The sequence below is a fragment of the Folsomia candida genome, unplaced genomic scaffold (assembly GCF_002217175.1).
Source record: "Folsomia candida strain VU population unplaced genomic scaffold, ASM221717v1 Fcan01_Sc023, whole genome shotgun sequence".
NCBI classification, from domain to species: Eukaryota; Metazoa; Arthropoda; class Collembola; order Entomobryomorpha; family Isotomidae; genus Folsomia; species Folsomia candida.
Genome location: NW_019091215.1, coordinates 1570308 through 1585483, shown reverse-complemented (window position 1 = coordinate 1585483; position 15176 = coordinate 1570308). Strand labels below are relative to the sequence as shown.

The 15176-nt window shown below is 36.0% G+C and overlaps 1 protein-coding gene and 2 long non-coding RNA genes across 3 annotated transcripts; all 3 read left to right on the top strand.

Annotated features, from left to right (window-relative positions):
- The first annotated feature begins 2154 nt into the window (after window positions 1-2154).
- On the top strand, window positions 2155-3610 carry LOC118438630. The gene is made up of 5 exons (XM_035859169.1): window positions 2155-2301; window positions 2368-2482; window positions 2992-3089; window positions 3301-3407; window positions 3477-3610. The coding sequence occupies exons 1-5, from the start codon at window positions 2260-2262 to the stop codon at window positions 3571-3573; spliced, it is 459 nt and encodes a 152-aa protein (XP_035715062.1). The 5' UTR covers window positions 2155-2259; the 3' UTR covers window positions 3574-3610.
- Window positions 3611-4125: 515 nt separating this feature from the next.
- On the top strand, window positions 4126-4580 carry LOC118438605. The gene is made up of 3 exons (XR_004836942.1): window positions 4126-4228; window positions 4316-4384; window positions 4463-4580. It is a non-coding gene; the product is annotated as an uncharacterized LOC118438605 (long non-coding RNA).
- A 9363-nt stretch (window positions 4581-13943) lies between these two features.
- LOC118438537 lies at window positions 13944-14904 on the top strand. Its single transcript, XR_004836888.1, has 4 exons — window positions 13944-14055; window positions 14605-14631; window positions 14703-14783; window positions 14873-14904. It is a non-coding gene; the product is annotated as an uncharacterized LOC118438537 (long non-coding RNA).
- The last annotated feature ends 272 nt before the right edge of the window (window positions 14905-15176 follow it).

Here is a 15176-nt window from a genome sequence, read left to right as displayed (position 1 = left end):
CATGTTTGATTACGTGTTCTGACTCGTTTTTTAAAAGAATGTTTCACTTTTGTCTGCATAATGCTAAATTCATGGAAAAACAATAATAACCTCTTTCCATCAATGTCAAAGTGGATTAGCGTTAAACACACGTGTATAATTATGGGACATTTTTCGGTTAAATACCTATGTATTAAATACCTATGTATTCTTTCTCAAAGGCTTAATTTATCATGATAATGGAGCATATTGTGATAATAATAGCCTTTAATCCACTAAGCCTTTAATGAACGACCAATATTTCAGTGAAAAATTCGCCCAAATCCTAAACAAGTGTTTAAAACTATGTAATCCACCTGGACATTGATGTAGCGTTCTAATTAAATTCCAGTAAAATGACGTTGATGTAGCGTGCTTGTAAAAATTCACTAAAGACATGACCAGTGTTTCGTTAATACAGGTTTGTAATAAACAAACTGCATGAAATTACAACTTTTAATCATTGGCCGCGGAAACATGGGTACAGAGGTACAATGGTTACTCGATTCCCCCATCATCTGTCCATGTTATATAAACACCTAACCTCCCACCCCTATCCCACAATGTTAATGTCCCCAGATGTCCTCACGGGTTCCGCGGCCATTATTTTGAACCAAATTTGAGCCAAATTTTCCACCAGCTAGCGTCATATTAAATATAGAGGATGTAAGAAGATTTCTGCGGCTTGCTGTTTGCATAGCTTAAAATAACTGCATGAGAGTGGTTTCATGCAGAGCTTATCTACTTGCACCCGAAACACTAACTCGAGCCATATCATTACTAGCGTTATTATTATTAATTAAAAGCATTTAATGAATCATTATAAATATGATTAACTTGATGTCATGCATACTTAAATAAAAAGCGTGCGTCACCCGCCTAGTATTTATACCCCACCATGTGAGTAGATTGACACAGTAGCTGCACACATTTTGGTTAAATATTTGATTAATTCAACTTTGTGAAAAACTTAGACACAAAAGTATGGATCGAATAAAGTTCCCGTACTTTCACGTGTTCTTCTCACTTCTAATTTTAATTGGGAACTGTGACTCTGTGGAGATACGAGATACAGAACATAGCGCGAAAATCCTTAACGAGACGACGGTATTACAAAAAATATTTTAGTTGTAAATTGTAAATACGGTAATTTTGTAATTTGTTATTACTTTCGAGCCTAAAGTCTTATCAAAATGCTGATTTTGTGCAAAGTCCCATTATGAATATTGTCACTAAAGATAAGAACTTACGTCCATTTTGAAATTTGTATATTTCTTAGGTCGTTGCATGTCCAATTTGGGAAGAAGGCCAACCAACTTATTTCCCGTATCCATACGATTGTCGGAAATTTATCGAGTGCACCAACGGCGTACCAATTGTTCACGTTTGTGCTCCATTGACCGTATGGGACCAGACATTACTCACCTGTAATCACGAGACCTTCACGCCATGCGTTATTGTGACCACCGAGACTCCGTAAGGTTTAATTTATTTTCTGGTAATTAAAGCCTGCACAAGTAAATATCTAGATCACAAATAGACAATAGATAAGCAAATAATAACTTTTTGCTTGCCGTTTACAAATTAACGCGTTCAACCGTAATTCTGAATTTTCCGTTTAGAATTTTCACATCCATCTTTACTGATTTTACGACTACACCTTCAACCATCACACCAACAACAACCACACCGACAATAACTACATTAACTACAACCACACCAACTACAACCAGACCCACAACAACCACACCGACCACAACCACGCCAACTACAACCATACCAACTACAACCACACCAACTACAACCACACCCACAACAACCACACCGACCACAACCACACTAACTACAACCACACCAACTACAACCACACCAACTACAACCACACCAACTACAACCACACCAACTACAACCACACCCACTACAACCATGCTAACCACAACCACACCAACTATAACCACGCCAACTACAACCACACCGACCACAACCACACCAACTACAACGACACTAACTACAACCGCACCGTCCACAACAAGGCCAACTACAACCACACCCACAACAACCAGGCCAACTACCACAACACCCACAACAACCAGGCCAACTACCACAACACCCACAACAACCAGGCCAACTACAACCACACCCACAACAACCAGGCCAACTAGCACAACACCAACAGCGCCCACGTGTCCAGCAACAACTCAATGGACGACCAATGAACCTATTGAAACTTCTCCGATTCAGATGGGTGTTCCATACACTATAATAAATAAGCAATGCAATACCGTAAGACGTAACTCAAATTCCATTATTTCCAGCCACATGTTATGGATGAATTTAGCATTGTTTTAGATGGCTCTGAGTATCTACAATTCCACTTTGAGCGCGGAAAACAAAATCCATACGGCGCCACACGTGTCAAACTGTTCGGATTTGTCTCAAGTATTCCGATTACAAACAGCTAGCGGTGCGTCAAAATATCTATGATTTTTTCGCCGTCTAACCTCATAAACTGTTTCCGGTTTTGTGTTCAAGATGTTTCCAAACTTGCAACTACTCGCAAGAAATAACTTAAAGAAAGTGGTTTCGTAAACAACATTTCTTGAACAACTAGTTGGAGGTTGGGGACGAGTTCTAAATATCTGTAGACCTGTTTGAACCGGCCTTGGTTTGGATAGTACCAAATGATACAATCCAAACTTTGGGTTTAAAAGTTTGTGGAATTTTGAAGTTAGAGCGAAGTCTGCCATTTTGCCTCCCAAGGATTCCTAAGCCCTATCAATAAAACCTTAAATAAGGTTGCATGGCATTAAATTCGTAGATGATTTACAATTCGTACCAGATTTGAAATTAGTAGCAACATGAACTCTTAACGTGTCAAACGTATTATTTTATTCAAAGTTTTGTAGGACTATATTCAACATAAATCCATTAGCTTGACCAATCCTAATATTGTTTTATTGATCGTTGACAAAGGTTATTACGAGATTTTGTCCGCACTTGGGCTGGGGAGTATACAATGGACTTGGAATATGCATCTGCATTACGATTCTGATCCTACCCCAACCATAGCGGTATGTACAAAACATATAAAAAGTAGTACGCACATGAAGTTCACAAGAAAAATTGAGAACATCGTAGCGTTTCGCTCGTAATGATAATTATAATTTGCATTGTTTCTGTTGTTCTCGACCTTCATGTGATTACTGAAGCACGAAATTTTATACGGCCTAATTTTATGTTTTTTTTATGTGAAATCTTAAATATTTGACTGCAAATGAATAGAGAGCCAAAGCCCAGTATTCTCAGTTTTCTCTTCAACTGGTTGATGCAACTAATTTCTACACAATACGGGTACGAGAGAGTCCACAAGCGAGCTTCTATTACTCGGGGTAACTATAACATTTGTCACTTTGCAATATGAAATATGTGGCAACATTTAATGTTGTATTCTTGAGCAGAATAAGGAACGATATTGGCGTCGACGTCCTAACCATGGTTCCTCCGGATCCTGGTAATCACACGCACTTGTGGGGTTTTGTGCAATGCCCGAAATAACCGAGCGTGGTGCAGAAAATGTACACTTGTGGTGGATATCATTCAGAATATGTATATGCAAATAAATATTAAGTTTCATTTTATTCAGAAATTGAAGAATGCCGTATTTTTTTTTGTTTGAAAAAATATTGTTGAAAAACTATAACCTGCCATTTCTCCTGATTCTGGTTTTGGCACGTTGGGTCACAGAACATTGTTTCTGATAGACAAGCGCATGGGCATGGGAACAAAAAATAGTAGTCGTGTGACACAAGCAACTAATTTTTTTGGCGTTCGGAAGGCGTTGGTCATAATTTCTGGCAGTAGTAGGTACATTAAATGTTCAAAATTATGTACATATCTGTTCCCCACAAATCCTGAACTGTTGGTGAACCATCTAACCCGTCCCGTCCCACCCGTGTGGATCCACTGGTCTTAATTCTGTATCTTAGATGCAAAGTTATAGCCTAATCAATGACAGATGACCTAATTCTGGTGTTACAACGGTTTCTTTATGATGAAGTAAATCTACTGGATATTATGAAATTTTGGTCAGGGTTGAACTCGAAAAGTTTTTCCGTTTAGTTGCAGAGTGCAATGAGAAAAACTGCGTCGATAAAACGTCGTCGACAACTTTAGCTAATGAATTTGTAGCCAAGTTAATATAGGTGAAAGGGTGAGTCATTAAAGCCTTCTTAATATTTAATAATATATTTAATTTGATCAATTAAATTTCAAAATTTCTGTTACAACCTCCTATCAGAAACACTTAGCAGCCGCAATAATCAGGCTACTACCTTCATAAAGATATTCTAAGTCAGTGGAGGGTCTGGTGAGTGAAAATTCATGGATTATTTAAATGTGCTCTTGTATTGAGAATTTCTAAAAATTGTGAATTTTTAATCTGCAGGACATTTTATTTGATGACGTCAACCCATGTGGACTGATCCAAAATCGTTGATTTATCGGAATTTGAAGGGGGAACAGAAGAATAAATATGTAAATATGTATGTATGTAACTCAATAGTTAACATTATAAAGGTTGGATTTTGAAAAATTTAGTAATTTACTAAAAGTAATTTATTTTCTTAGCATGACATTATAATCCGGTATATACAGATATTTCAAATTAAAATTATGAAAAATTCGAAAAAATTGTCGAATTTGTCATAATTTTATATCATCCATTAATCATGGACATCCCTTTCAATTCCGTAATCATCAGATGTATAGGAAGTTAGCCCAGCCCAGCCCAGAATTTAAATTTTTTAATTTTTAAGCTTTCCCGCTGTCGCTGGGGATGATTTGACGACTGAAATGTGTTCCCTAACACTTCTAAATAATTCCCTAAAATTTTCAGCCAAATCGGTGGCGGGAAACTTTTGAAAAATACGAAAATGTCGTTTTTTGCCCCGCACCCTCGATTTTAATGAATTTTCATAATTTGTAAAGTGCGCGCGGGCGTGTTCTGATTGCTGAAATATCTTCAGGGATACTTGGAGAGTATTTCCTGAGAGTTTCAAGAAAATCGTACGTCGGGGACCCCTTCCAAAATTGACAAATGTCTATTTTTATCCTTCCCGTCCCAGTTTTCTCAACTTTAATGAATTTTGACAATTTCAAAAGTGCGTGCGGGCGAGTTCTGATTTCTGAAATATCTTCAGGGATACTTGGCGAGTATTTCCTGAAAGTTTCAAGAAAATCGTACGTCGGGGACCCCTTCCAAAATGGACAAGTTTGCATTTTTCTCCTCTCCGCCCCAGTTTTCTCTTTTTTAATGAATTTTGACAATTTCAAAAGTGTGTGCGGGCGAGTTCTGATTTCTGAAATATCTTCAGGGATACTTGGCGAGTATTTCACGAAAGTTTCAAGAAAATCGTACGTCGGGGACTCCTTCCAAAATTGACAAATGTCTATTTTTATCCCCCCAAACCCTGCTTTCTCTTTTCTAATGAATTTTAACAATTTCAAAAGTGCGTGTGGCCGTGTTCGGATTTCTGAAATATCTTCAGGGATAACTGACGTGTATTTCCTCAAGGTTTCAAAAAAATCGTACGTCATGGACCCCTTCCAAAATCGACGAATGACATTTTTATCCTCTCTGTCCCAGCTTTCTCTTGTTTAATTTATTATGACAAAAACTATGCTAATAATTGTTTCCCATTTTTGAAATAGTTACATCACGGGCAAATAACTTCAGAGCTAAGCCATATTTCTTTAAAAATGATGTTGTTAACGTAATTTATATAAATTTGTTCAAGCTGTAATATATAGTATTTTACGATTTTGGCAGTAATGTTATTTGAACCCTTTACCAACAGCAACGCAAAATTAAACAAGTGTTGCCCGAGTTGGAACTTGACAAGGTTCCCAATGGCAACGGGTCGTCATGTTTAGGCAATCTATTAATGCTCAACTCGGGTTTTTGACTTTACATATGCATGCACGTGTATGAAAAGTACATACGTAGTCCATTTACGTTGTCATGGAGACGGACTGACTTGGCTGTTTACCGTCTTGCTGTTATATTTATGGTAGATTTACATATAAACAGTCATCGTAGTATTATGCATGTTGTAATATTTCACCTACCGAATTGGCATTCTCTGGGTTCTGAGTGGTAAATTTTTTATTACCACGACATTTCTACACGGTAATGTTCGTTATTGTCCTGCGGATAGAGTCATACTGATAGGTAGTGCGGTGAGTAATGATTTATTGGTTCTTTTTTAATAGTGCGTTTAGGTGTGGGGCCTTACATTAGTCATGTGATCTATTGGGAAACTATGACCACTACCCCTTGTGTGTGACCTATGTGGAGGGGCCTAGACCCTTGGTTTCTCCACAGTACTCGGGAAGAGATATAATAACTATTTCTCGCACGTACAAGGATAACCACCCGGATATCCAAGCTCAAGATGGAAACACTTTTTACGTATTTTCCCAGCTTGCACGTTGATAATCACATCGCTGCTATTTTTTATAATTTTGAGTTGCTTGCCTATATGAATTACTTTGCCGTGCTTCAGAAATTATGCCTGCGTTTAACAGAATTAAAATACTTAATTAATTTACAACTTAGATAAATAGTTACATACATGCATAGTTTATTATTATCAATAAAATTTTCTCATTTATTTAATCATTTTGTCGTGTCAATTTTATTTGTTTAATATTCTGAATTTAATACATACACTATAAATACTATATAATATTTAGAATTCTTTCAGAATAACTGTAAATTAATAGAAGAATTTTGGCGAAGGAAACAAAATCACGGCAAGGATGCCTGAGCACTATGTATTTAATTTAGACAAAGCTGTAAAATTGAATACAAATAAAAAGTTTGTGACGATATCAAAAGATCCAATTTAAACTCTAAATTCTATTATTAAGTTTGGAGCATTTTAGAAGAAAATTCTTCAGTGTGACTAACTGAATTTAAAATGTAATTTACAAAATATAAAACTTCATGAAACGACTTTATAATGGCATAAATTAACAATATACATGTTCAATGTGTGAATAAAACGTTGACGTGAATAAAATGTTGTATAAAACTATTATCTGCATATGCACATACTCATATGTAATTTTTTTACGCAAGTAATAATTTTAATCCCACAAGAACGACCAAACCTTGAGAAGGCGACGAAGGAACCGAGGTGTTTTCTTCTTCCCATATTTCGTGCACCTCTTGCACTCGACCTCAACATAAATAGGGTCCTGCAATTGAAGGGGGTCCACTTGAAGGATCCGAAAAATTTCTTCTGAATTTGCATTCAGGCGAGAAAGAAGCTTTGTCCTACTAGGTTCGCCTAATATGGAGAGGTCCGGACGGATTTGATGTACTACAAGGTAAATAATGTCAGGATTGGGATTTGAAATTATTATACAGGATTTAAAAATATCTGTCACATGCGAAATACAGTTAGCCAACTTTTATGATGTATGCAAATTACACGATTTAACTTACAAATCTCGAAGCAGTCCATCGCACTTGATGCATGAAAATATTTTAGGAGATTCCTATGAGCCACATCGTAATATGAAATAAAATGGTACGTTAAAATCCCACATAATTCTTGTGTCTGGTCGTCTAGGTCAGACAGGTTGATCGCAGAATTTTGGAGGGAGAATACAGAATCCATATTTAAAAAAACTGGGACTGAAATCTCCAATGAGTGCGTGAAAAATAATTGCCAGTCGTCAGAAAAATTAAACTGGATGTGGCTACTCCGTAGCTTAACAATCTGTAAACTCAGATATTTTCTTCTTACAACCTACATACATTGTTAGCCGAGTAATCGTAAAATATATTACGTGCCTGCCTGCAAAATGTGCAATTGCATCACATATTATTAAAAATAATTTACCGTGTGCTTGAATCTGAGACATAAAACTGATCTAATTTTAGTGGTAGCATGTATGCATATCAATATAATTTCATAATAATGAAGATGATGATGACACTAATGTAATGGCAGATTGAGAATGTATGGGTAAGTTTGCTTGCAAAACATTCTTAGAAATAATGTTGCCCTTTTGAAAAGTGAATGCACTTTGCATTCTATATTAAGTAACCAACACTCTAAAAAATCCAGTAACAAGGCAATTGCCAGTTGATCATGATGACGTTACCGCCATGGTAATAATTGAGAGTGGTAGTAAATTTGTTACCGCGCAGGTAATGAGTGCACCCAAAAATATTACCAGAGTGGTATAAATTTACTATAACCTGGTAACAAATTTATTGACATGGCAGTAGTCGCATCTGGGTTATGGCAGAGTTTATTAAATTTTACGGGATATAGAACTGAGGCTCTGTTTTAGTTTGAAAATTGTGACATTGCTTTTAAGTGTGCAGGGATGCGTCACACCAGACTATGTGAAATCCTACTTTAATAAATGTATTTAATGTTTGCTATGTTACATACATATGTATGCATATATCTTTATAAACGGATTTTCGTAGGTGAACCAATTTATAAAATAATCGCTACCGGCGTACCCTTGTTAAACAGTCCAGTGAACTACAACCTCCAAGGTAAATCGCCATTAAATAATTACAAATTCTAGTAAATATTTAAAAGAACATTAACCTTTTCAAATATGACTCTAATGAGTGTGCGATTTCGACCTCCATAAAACGGCTTCAAACGGAGATGTGAACAATGGGACGAACGGATTATATTAGAAGGATCCGTGTCATCTCTAAATTAATGAGCAATGCAATTTTTGAGTAACCAACGAATATTGCACTCGGATGCAATAATATGAAACTTCTTATATGTGTATAAACAGCATGCTACATAACTCCATTTAAGCAATTTATGCAAGGAGAGTTCCTATCCAGTCAAAAGTTGGCATCTACATTAGAATCTTCACGTCAAACATGTTTTCGCCAAAGTCCCCAAATTTTAAAATTGATTTTCCGGAATTAATTTCCGAGAAAAAAATAATATTCCCACAAGTTTTCATCCATCGTCGGAAGGAACAAAGTGGATTGAAGAAACATATTCTAAAGTGCCACGTGGAAAAATCAAACGTCGAGAGTGAACTTCAGGTAAGTTGAAATATGAAATAATGAGCCCGGTTATTCCTTCTAAGTTTATCAAATTTTGCCAATAGATATCCCATAAAATTTCAGGGTTTTCGAAAAAAAGTGAAATACTTTGCAAATAATGAGAAACAAAATTTCAACTATTTTTCAAAAACATAAAATAACATTTCGTATTTTTTGTGTTAAAAAATACTTGGAAACATTGCTTTACTCTTTAATATTTCACAAAAACTCGACCAGCCTGAACAAAATGATTTTTATTACATAGATACAAAATAACAAAAATTTAACGATGAATTTAAAAAAAATATGCAGGTCCCTCAGCCAGCTACCGAAGATATACAATCGTATACAGGACACCAACCAGTTAACACTCCAGGAACTTTGAAGTCACCGGAGAGACGTTACAAAGTAACGCAATTAAGAACCCATGCACCTCCATTTCAAGCCCCGAAAATACCAGCAACCACTTTTGAGACGCGTGGTTCCTTCAGTGCTTTCTTATCAACAGAAAGAAAACCTACATATGCAACCAAACAATTGCCACCAGTTTTTGGGTGTGGCTCAGAATCTGCGAAATCAATGGCATTTTGTAAATCCCATAAATCTACAGCGTACGCCGACTGGATTTCGTCCCTAAACTCCCCTTCCAATACATACCAACCTTTGGAAATTGTGGACAAGCCCAAAGAAAAAACTCTCCCCAAGATTCACCGATCCTTTGGCAAAATGTCGAAGGATCGGTATGACGACGACGTTGAGTCGTATGTTGACTACAAGGGCAGGTTCCGACAGCCAGCCGGATTGCCCTTCCCTTTCTTATTCTACGGGGGCTGTCCACCTTCGGGCGCACCAGACGACGCTCCCGAGAGGAGAGGCACAGGACGATCTCGTCCGGGCGGTGAGCCTGCTGCCAGAAACTCCGCAAATGAAACCCCCACTAGCGCTGCACCACAAAATGGGGCAGAAGTGCCCTCTCCTGACCTGGAGCAACCTTCCCCGGCAACAGCAGATGTGCAAGACCCTTCTGTTACAGTAGGTCAACTTCCAGAAGACTGCACATTGTTCTTTCAAGAACGGCAAATGTCAACGAATACGCTCGGAAATTTGAATGGTAAGATTATTTCTGTTCTTTGACCACCAAAAATAGTCGACTTGATTTAGTAATAGAGCAGCAATAATGTAAACCAGAGAAAATTGATTTTGTTAAGATTTGCACATTATGTAGAGGTGATTTTTGTGAGTCCAACGGTATAAATAATTTGGTTCCTCTCCTCCCCTTACCCCAGGGGGAGGGGTCCAAATTTGCTAAAACTGCAAACGGGGACGCGGATTTCCGGATGATGCAAAAAGATATCAAAATGCTAAATACTTTCACCAAAATGTTCCTAATTTTTTTCTACAACCCCAAAGCGCTTTTTGGAAATTAAAAAAATTCAAAAAAATGTCTCGAAATTCCAGTTTACATTATTGTTACTCAGTAAGGTTTCAAGTAAAATCATATTCAACGACGGTATCAAAGTTATTTAATAAACAATGTTGCTAAAAAAGAAGTCTAGATTATTAATCGAAAATTATCGTTAAAAAGCAGCTCGTAATTAAATCTATATCAATTCCCTTATTTTGACCTTGCAAATGTTTTCATTGTAAAGATGACCTTTCATGAAATAATACTATTTTTAATAGTTTTTCTAAACAAAATTAAAATAGAAACTGCAAAAATAGCATTTTGAAGATTTGTAGAGGATTAGATTCTGGGGAAATTTTAATCTTAATATGTATGTATGTATGTCTGCATAATATAATCAGGATATTCGTCATTGGTTTGCATAGTGTCAAACGTTACCAAAATAGGTTGGATTTAAAATTAAGTTGCAAAATTATGCATCCCGAGGGCCAGTATACAGTACCTATTTCTTAAACATAAGAATACGATGCGAACATGCTAATTTGTAATGAATACCCCCAATGTGTCCAGTTATTATTATGTTACACATTTATTCAAAATCCATTGATATTGATGTTTCGTAGGTTAATTGTAGAGTGGTTTAATCGAAGTAAAGTAAATAATAAAGGGTTTTATGAATTTTTACAGTCTATCGAAGAATCCAAAGGGTCACACGATTACTGGACAACATCGTCAACCGTGAAGAATGTATGGAAAACCTTGATGACGCCCGAGTTCTATACGAACATTATCGGGAAAATAAATCCTTCAAAGAATTTACAGACTTGCTGGGACAATTACACCAGCCAGTGTACACTGATTTCGTTCGGTTTTATTTCGGGAGGCGCCCTGATGTACAACCATATTTCGAAAGAGTGTCAGGCGCCCTGAGTCATTACGGGTGCAAATACACTTCAAAAAAGACAGGTTAGATTTTCAGATGATTTTACATTTAAACCCTTCCGGGGATACATTTGATATTGTAAAGTTTTAAATATGCCAGGTCACTTGCCCGGTTGCACGAGACAATATACCACCCCCACCACACATGATTCGAAGATAAGTGTTAGCAATAATACGATACCAGAGCCATCGGAATTTGAGGGAAAGATAAGAACAACGAACAGGTCTCGTAGAACCGAGTCCGGTGTGCGACAGGAATCAAGCCCACTTACACGTATGCTGCCTATATTTCTAATAAACGATAATGATAAAAATACGTAGAATAGTTGCGCTAATTTTGACAGATTATTGTACGTTTGTAATGCTATTATTCTGTCCGTTTTGCTCTTAATTAATAGTTATGAAAGCAACCATAACCGTTGCTGATACTACCTCGGGGTTTGGTTTAGATCGTTTTTTTAGATTGTTATGTATTTTAGGTTTGTTATCTAAATGCATATTAATATAGCACAATTGGTGCCGTGTATGTACAAATCTCGGTAAAAATTACCGCGTGACCTTAGGCATCGGGTCGTTCCCTTGAAAAAATAAGGAGAAATAGTGTTACAGTTTGGTAATTGTATTAAAAGTTTTTTATCTCCTTTGGGATAATAATGATATCGAGAAATTGCAGGTCAGTTTTTAAATTTTGAACTGGTTAATATTTCTGTGAGGTCCAAGTTCCGGAACTGTTTAAGTTTACGAAATTTAACACTTTTTTACTACATAGGTGAGACACAAAATGCATAAAGATGGGTATTTAGATGTACATCAATTAGAAGGGTCACATCGCAATACATACATCTGTAAGTACAATTTTGCAGTGTTTATGAAATCGGTGAAAGGAGCAACCAATTTTAAATGAAAATGCGTAAACCTCAAATCAATGGACAGGTGAAACTTCATTTTATGACCAGTTTTCGTCGTAATAGTTCACAGTGTCAATGGATACCCCTTTACTTCGTATATTTCATGAAAAAGTAAAGGAACGCCTCGGCAATATCGCAAACTTTCGAAGGTATATCTCCTACAGAACAACGGTTGTTAAGTTTACCTAGTAGACGTGCATACTCACAATATTTTGCTCCCCCAAATTAAAATATATTTACCTATATATGTATATATGTACATGAGAATGCTAAATACCGCATGGTAAATTTCGATTCCCAAAATGCGAACTTCCATATTTTAAAATCTCACGCCATACTCGGCAGAGTTTTGCACAACATTATTTCCACATTTGCAGTTAGGTTTACATATCTTTAAAATATACAGATGTGGACCTATGTATGTTAAAAGCTACGTAAAATAAGGCGTTTTTATACTCGTTCTTTTTAGTAGCATAAGCTTGTATTCTCCTGGACAAAATTTTACGTTTCTTTAGACTTAAGTTTAAGAACGAATATAAGATCAGAATATTAAAAGCCGAATTTAATTATCGTGACCTGCTTCAATATGCAAAAAATAAATTTACAAGAGGGTCGGTAGATTAAATAAAAAATTTGCCACATTACTAAAAAGTCGGCAACATTATATTGGGCGTACTCACGACAACTTCTTATTTCGCATCGCAACTCATTTAGCAAACTTGCGAAGATCAAAATTTTCTGTCGTGAGGGAATTCGCAAAATATAACTTCGCAAATCTCTCCAATCTCGCAAATCTACTGAAAAATGTCTATCTTGGTATTGTTTCCATAGATTTCTTTCATTTCCCTTGCTAGCGATGATGAGGATGAATTTGCGAAGTAATTTTGCGAAATAAGAACATGCCCAATTGCTGGATAAATTTGCGAAAAAAAATCCCATGGTTTTCCAGCAAATTTTTTGCGAAATCTCGCATATCTCGCAAAACTTCGCAAGTTATGTTGCTATGCTCACTTTGCGAGATATGCGAGATATGCGAAGGTTGACGAGAGTACGCTCATTAGCTACTGCAACATTATTGGTACAAGATTGACAACATTTTAGGAAAACCAGATTCGTCCTTTTTTATCTTTCCAAATCTAATATTACATCATGTATTTACTTTTTAGTTGAAAACAGTTCTCCGGACTTTTGTGGTAAGAGAATTTTGTAGTACGCGACGTTGCGAAATTGCACATATGTACATACTAAATTCATTTTAATTATAAAGATACAACAATTTCTATGACCCCGGATTCAGAACCCTCTGTGCCATCAAAAAGAAGTTCATCTGCACGCGAGAAAAATAGTGGTAAGGGTAAGATGGATACATATGATTAAAACTAGTATTTGCAAAGAAAGGGTTCAAAAAAATTGATTTTGACAATTTCAGATAACCTTGCCACTGCGGGAAAAAATCACAATTTAAGGAACACAGATATAACGGAATCCGATAATGGTGATAAATAAATTCATAATTTTATTAAGATAAGCTCAAAAAATTAATGGTCTGAAATTACTATACGCAGCAGTACCAACACATAAGCCGACGTCGGATTATGCAAAAGGGAGAGAGCGCGTCGAGCGACGGGGGTACTCACGTCAAAGTTCCAGTAGGACTGAAATGGGCATATCATCAAGTTCAAGTAATATCACACTTGTTAAAAATAATTTTTGACAAAATCTCCCCAAATGGCGATATTCTGGTAGAAATCAATTAAATTTTAATGATTTCCCATAAAAAACTCAATATTTATTTCTACCAGTTTTGACTGGATTGACGAGAAAATGAAAAAAGTTATACTATAGGGTTTCCGACAAAATATCAAACAAACTCTAGTATTTTTAGTGTCACAGTAATGACAGAATTATTCTTCGGGATGTTTTAAATTTTCAATTTTTTCAAAGTTTAGCGAAATTTAATCATATAATTCGGAAGTATTCGGAAGTAGTTCTTCAGAAGGACTTACCTGATTGATTAAAAACTAATTGCCGCGAAATTGTAATCTTAATCTTGTCAGTTTCTGAAATCTTTAAAATTAGCTCAAATTGGAAACAGGTTAAGATTATTGGAGGTATTTTATCCACAGAAAATACATGTATATTAGTTTTCTAAATAAGCAACCAAGTTAAGATTTTTACCCATCAAATTTTCTTCACGATTACCATATTTGATGTTTTGTCTTGATGAATAGGTGAAAGCAGTTGGCCGGAATATTGTGGTAAGGAACTTTTTACACGTAACGTGACATAATAGCATACACTTATTACATAATTGATTCTATTTTTACAGATAAAACAATTTCCATGAGCCCCAATTCTGAACCATCTATGCCATCAAGAAAAACTGCGACTGCAGGCAAAAAGAAAAATTGTGAGCTGGATATAAACATACAAATTAAATTCATATATGTGCATACATAGATATGCAAAGAAGGGTTTATAAAAAAGTGATTTTTCCAGCTAAGTTTATGGATGCATCAAGAGGCCTAAATTTAAAAAGGACAGCTATAAACTCTTCCGATAGTGGTAACAAAATAAATAAATATGTAATTTGGTTACAATAATTACATCAATTTGATGAAATGAAATTATTAGAAGACGAAATAGCGACGCATAAGCCGACGAACTCACTACGCAGGGAGATGACGGGATCATCGTCGGGATCATCATCGGGTAATTTCATAATTGCTAAACGTAACTCAAAATAAAATATCCCTTGGGCACGACATTTATTTCGTAACTAGGACCAGTTAAATTGCCATTA